Source organism: Bactrocera latifrons, unplaced genomic scaffold (genome assembly GCF_001853355.1).
Source record: "Bactrocera latifrons isolate USDA-ARS-PBARC rearing strain unplaced genomic scaffold, ASM185335v1 scaffold_676, whole genome shotgun sequence".
Lineage (NCBI taxonomy): Eukaryota > Metazoa > Arthropoda > Insecta > Diptera > Tephritidae > Bactrocera > Bactrocera latifrons.
Genome location: NW_017537352.1, coordinates 22,356 through 27,326, shown reverse-complemented (window position 1 = coordinate 27,326; position 4,971 = coordinate 22,356). Strand labels below are relative to the sequence as shown.

Here is a 4,971-nt window from a genome sequence, read left to right as displayed (position 1 = left end):
CAGATCATAAAATGCAATTATGCGTTGAGAAGAACAGTGCGTTAATGAGCCCACTGAGAAAGGTACACCAAGTTTCCATGATACCAGCAAAGGTAATATTTATGAAACACAGCAGCAACAATTCATTACCGGTTTTAGTTGAGATATAATGTTCAAATTAAAGTCGAATTTACATAATTCCTTCAAAAGCACTACTGTAAAAATCAAATAATGCCAAAATTCGTGGAAAAATCTTTAAAAAAGTTACTGGTGAAGTAGACGTCTCAATTGGCATGCTAACGTTTAAATTGCCAGGATTAGCTCACTGTTTTCTTCGCTTAATGTGGCAAAAGTTTATATRACCAAGCGATATCCTTCCAGTGATGAGGCTCTTGAGTTGAGTTGAGAACTTGAGTTATCTCAAATCCAAGTACTCATAGTCAAATGGATTCAGTTTGTATTTTTGAAGAGAAAAATAGGATTTACAACCATCACTTCAAAGAACTGCTAGAATACTTTTCGTATTTCTATTTGTTGGATGCCTTGCGATGTAGCAKCTTGAATTTAATTCTGAAATCTTTCTATTTGCTTGTTGTCATATGTCTGTGGCTAGCAGASTTAGCATATACGTAAATGCTGTATACTAAATGTATGACAAGAGTGGGTACTAAGAAACAAAAGAATTAAGTGATTGATAAGTTTTCATTCAATATATAAACATTATAACATATAWATGATATACATAACGRCATTGGGGAACGAAATTTCTTTATTAAATTTAGTTAATTCTACGGCACAGCCTATTCAGTATCGTACAAGCAGGTATGGAAAAACTTCGACGCCTTGCTTCATCCACTGCTGTTAGAAAGCTTCGTTAAAACGAAATATTCGTAGCATACCAAAAAGCTCTGAATTATAAAAATCCCTTCCTACACTCCCTATATGTTTGTATGTACAATACGTACGTTGTAGAAATGGTTGTTGGTGTGGGATGAAGGCCGYTGATGAGTTGCAGCCGATGCAACGGCTTGATTCAGGAGGTGGGGACAACATGCGTTTTGAAGTAGTAGTACGTATGTGTTCACTTCKGGTAACTGCGGGTCAGTAACTTGGTGAGGGGAACTTATAGTTAACGACGCACACTGCACTTTTCACAACCTTCATATTGTGTAGGCCTTCCGCAAATGCCTACATTCAAACAGAGTAACCATTTCAGGTGACCGTTACGGTCTTCCTGCTACGTTGAGTTATAACTTTTGGTCCTTGGTGCAAATGTTGAGTTTGGCATAAGTCAACTTGTAGAATTTTTACTTTGCACATTAATTAATTAAAAATAGAGAAAATGCAGGTGAAACAAAATTGTGAAAACACACTTACACATATACATATGTACATACATGTATAAAATGAAGAGAAAGATTTATGGCAGAAAGCTGTAATCAGGAAAGAAGAAAAGAGGGAAGGAAAAAAAGAACGAGAATAGAAAGTTGCGAAGTAGTTGAGAACGGGCTTGGTCAAAGGATTATGATGAGTATGAGGTTTGCTTAGGTACATACAGCCGGCCGCTGGATGGAACGAAACGTTGCGAAGACATTTCAAAGGGTACGTGTGTTCAACCAAGAATGGTGGCGAAATGAACGAAAGACGAAAGCTAATTGAATGATTGGTGTGGAGTCAGGAAAACGCAACAAACTCAGGCATAGCGACTTTGTTGCAGCAGTGGGAGGAGAAGTTGACCAGTGGAAAGGCAGTAAGCCGAGCGGCGGATGTGTATTTCAGTAAGTGAGCATTGAGCGATTGAGCTAGCGTTGGGTAGCACTCGAGAGTTGAAGACAGATGCCGTCGACTCTGCTTTGGGCATGAAGTGCATTGAATATAATAAAATAAGCAACAAACAAAACGAGCAAATGAATAAAAGAGTAATAAAGGAAACGAAGTAAATGAAAAACCAGCAATGGAAAATTGGAGATGAAGCGACGAGGCCCTGTGCACAGGAACTGCAATGCGTTGGCGTTGGCGTCGTCGCCTGCAGCTGCTTTTGTAATTGTGTCTGCCCCCTGTGCCGTTTGCATATCGCCAATATTTATTTTGGGGTTTTAAATGTGGTTCCCAAAAGGCCGTAATGACGTGATACGATGCCACTGGCGTTTTAATATGACACAGAAATAGGTTTGTAACAAAGACCCATGATTTTTAAGAAAATTTGGAAGTTTTTCAAATCTTCGCTTATTTACATTTATATTTTCTTAAACTTAATAAATTAAATTATGAAATAATGAAGTAATTTAAACAATATTATTGTTTTTAGTTTTGATTGTAATATTAATAGAAACAAGTAAGGAGGGCTAAGTTCGGGTGTAACCGATTAATTTATTCTCTTGCAACTTGCAGAGATCATATGCCAGGAAATTCCTTCAGGTGCTGGCAAATCTTTATATTAATTTTCGACTTTAGTTTATCTAATTTGCCAATACCACATACCATTAACATGCCACATACTAAAGAAATGGCCGGTATATGTGGTATAAAAACACCAGGAAGTTCGAAAATCTTTATATTAGGTATATGGGGGCTCAGGGAAAAATTAACACGATTCAACCCATTTTTGAGACACAGAGATACTATTGTCAGAAAAATATTTTCTTTGAATTTCAATTTTATATTCTATGCATTGGCCGATATTTTCTGTCAAAAGTTTACTGTAGTGGGATGGACATTTTCGGTACCTATGAGCTTGAGTAACCTAAACTACTGGTATTTGGTAAATTTTTAGTCATAAGGTGGCATACTCTAAACCAATTATTCGTTCAAAGTTTTGTACCGTTATATTATTGCTTCGTGATTTATGGGCTGGTAACTAAGTATGGTTATAGTCCGATTTCGACCACTTTCCCACTGTGACATAAGAATGTGAGAAGAATGGCAAGGACTAAATTTAGTCGAAATTGGTCAGGTGGGTACCGAGATTTCAAGTGATTTCACCCGAAAGTGGGTGGTGCCACTGCCATCGTCCAATTTTTACTCCGGCTCCTATAAAGCCCTCTAATATTATCTCGGATGCAAAATTTTTAGTCTGTGGCATATTTAGTGATTGATCACACGTTTAGTAGTTTTTAATAGCACTGTTATATGGAAAATTTTGTGAAGATATCTCATCTCGTTTCATACCAGAACTTCTTAGGGAGAAAAGGACGGGTGAAAATTTTCTGATTATTTCTCTATTTTTCATGTTACTAAACATAGTCCTCCACTGCTATAGTGATGCGATCTCTCCATATTAAACTCAATGACGCACGATGTGTGGCAAAACACAAAAATTTTCAACGAAATGTCAGACTTTGAAAAACAAAAGGGACAAAATTAGATGACCTTTGGTCCGCCAAAACTACACTTTTCATTGAATCGAAAAAGTTAATGCACAAAGTATGCAAAATAAGTAGAAAACAGTCAAAGCGATGATTTTTCTTCGAAAACAACTGTGGAACATGCGATTTTGAGGAAAATGATTGAGCTGAGCTGAGGTTTAAAGGTCTAGAATCTAGCTATGCATATTGAATTATCTATTAACCCAAAGAACCTAGAACTTCAAAAATTTCATTAGTTCTCTGAACAGTAGGTATACTTCGGTAAGCTCAGCCATTTTGAGAATCTCGGTCAAATATCTGTAGCTAGGCGGAATCCTTTCAAATGGATATGTAAAAAGCTCTTAAAACGTTTTCAAAAACAACTCTGGAAAGAAAAATGCATAAAATATCCGCGATTCTTCTTGTTTTTATTATATATTCAGTGCTAATCTGTCAATAAAATCATGTCGAAACTGACACCACCTATCCACGGATTATTATTGTCATCATTCTCAATATTTTTCGCAAACATCTTGCAATTAACATTGAAAAGCTGGTCTTGTGGTATATTTATAATTTGTATCGTTACAATATGGTCGTAATCACCCTGAGAGTAAGAGGAGCCATTATTTGTCTTATACACGGGTTGCTGGGTGTTTATTTGCTCCATGGGTATTGAACGTGATTGAGGAAAATATTCGATATTAACCCAAGAATTCGATTTGCATGATATCCATAGACGTTCCTTACGTTTATCTGGAGAAAGACTGTCGATGACTTTCTTTAAAACACGTTCACTCCTTTGCAATTCCCGAGCATTTTCAATGGGATCCACTTGAAAACCCGCGATTCGGTTAACTTTCAGGAATACACACGGATTACGAGTCTTGTAACCATAAGAATCATTCACACTGCAATTACCGAACTTGCGACGCGTACCAAATTTTTCTAGAAAGGTATTTATATTGGTAACAATAAGTTCGATGTCCTTCTTCTCGCTAGCATTCCAAGATATACGGTTAAGATAATAGGATTCATAGTTGGGGTAGTAAACTAAGGAAGGCTGCAGTTTCGATGCTCGCGGAGCATCCTCTGGCAACGTTAGTTTATATATCGTAAAGCAGATGTAAAATAAGATGGATAATCCTGCATAAAATATTGCATAGTACAGTATTGTTTCTATCCAATAGATCACCCCTCTCATAAACGGTGTATCACTGACTGTTTTATTATGCGATTGCACATCTTGGGTCTTGACTATTTCGTTCCTGCTTTCCTTGTTTCCCTTATCAGGTTTCTTGGGTTGTTCTTTAACGCTGCTGACTTTTTCTTTTGACTCACTTATCAGAGCTAAAGCGTTTTCAGCATTTTCGCGTCGAAACCGTTTAACGAGTACATATGTTCCAGATTTCTCAAACATAACTTTTTATTTTAAAAATATTGAAGAACATTTGATTGTTAAAACGTATTTACTTTGCTGGTTACGTTACTGCGGTCTAGTAAAATAARCTCCAGTAAGATCGTCTTTTGGGACCCGCCACGTAAAAAAACCAACCCAATGAAAACGCAACAGCAGCCTCGGATGAGAGACCCCACTTTTGATAACCCGCCGGGGGAAGCAGAGRAASMKGAMGACCTCCACTCCGAA

General features: G+C 37.1%; 1 protein-coding gene across 1 annotated transcript; it reads right to left on the bottom strand.

Moving 5' to 3' along the window:
- Positions 1-3,768: 3,768 nt before the first annotated feature.
- Positions 3,769-4,743, bottom strand: LOC108975621 (sodium/potassium-transporting ATPase subunit beta-1-like). Its single transcript, XM_018944243.1, has one exon. The coding sequence runs from the start codon at positions 4,741-4,743 to the stop codon at positions 3,769-3,771; it is 975 nt and encodes a 324-aa protein (XP_018799788.1).
- Positions 4,744-4,971: the final 228 nt, after the last annotated feature.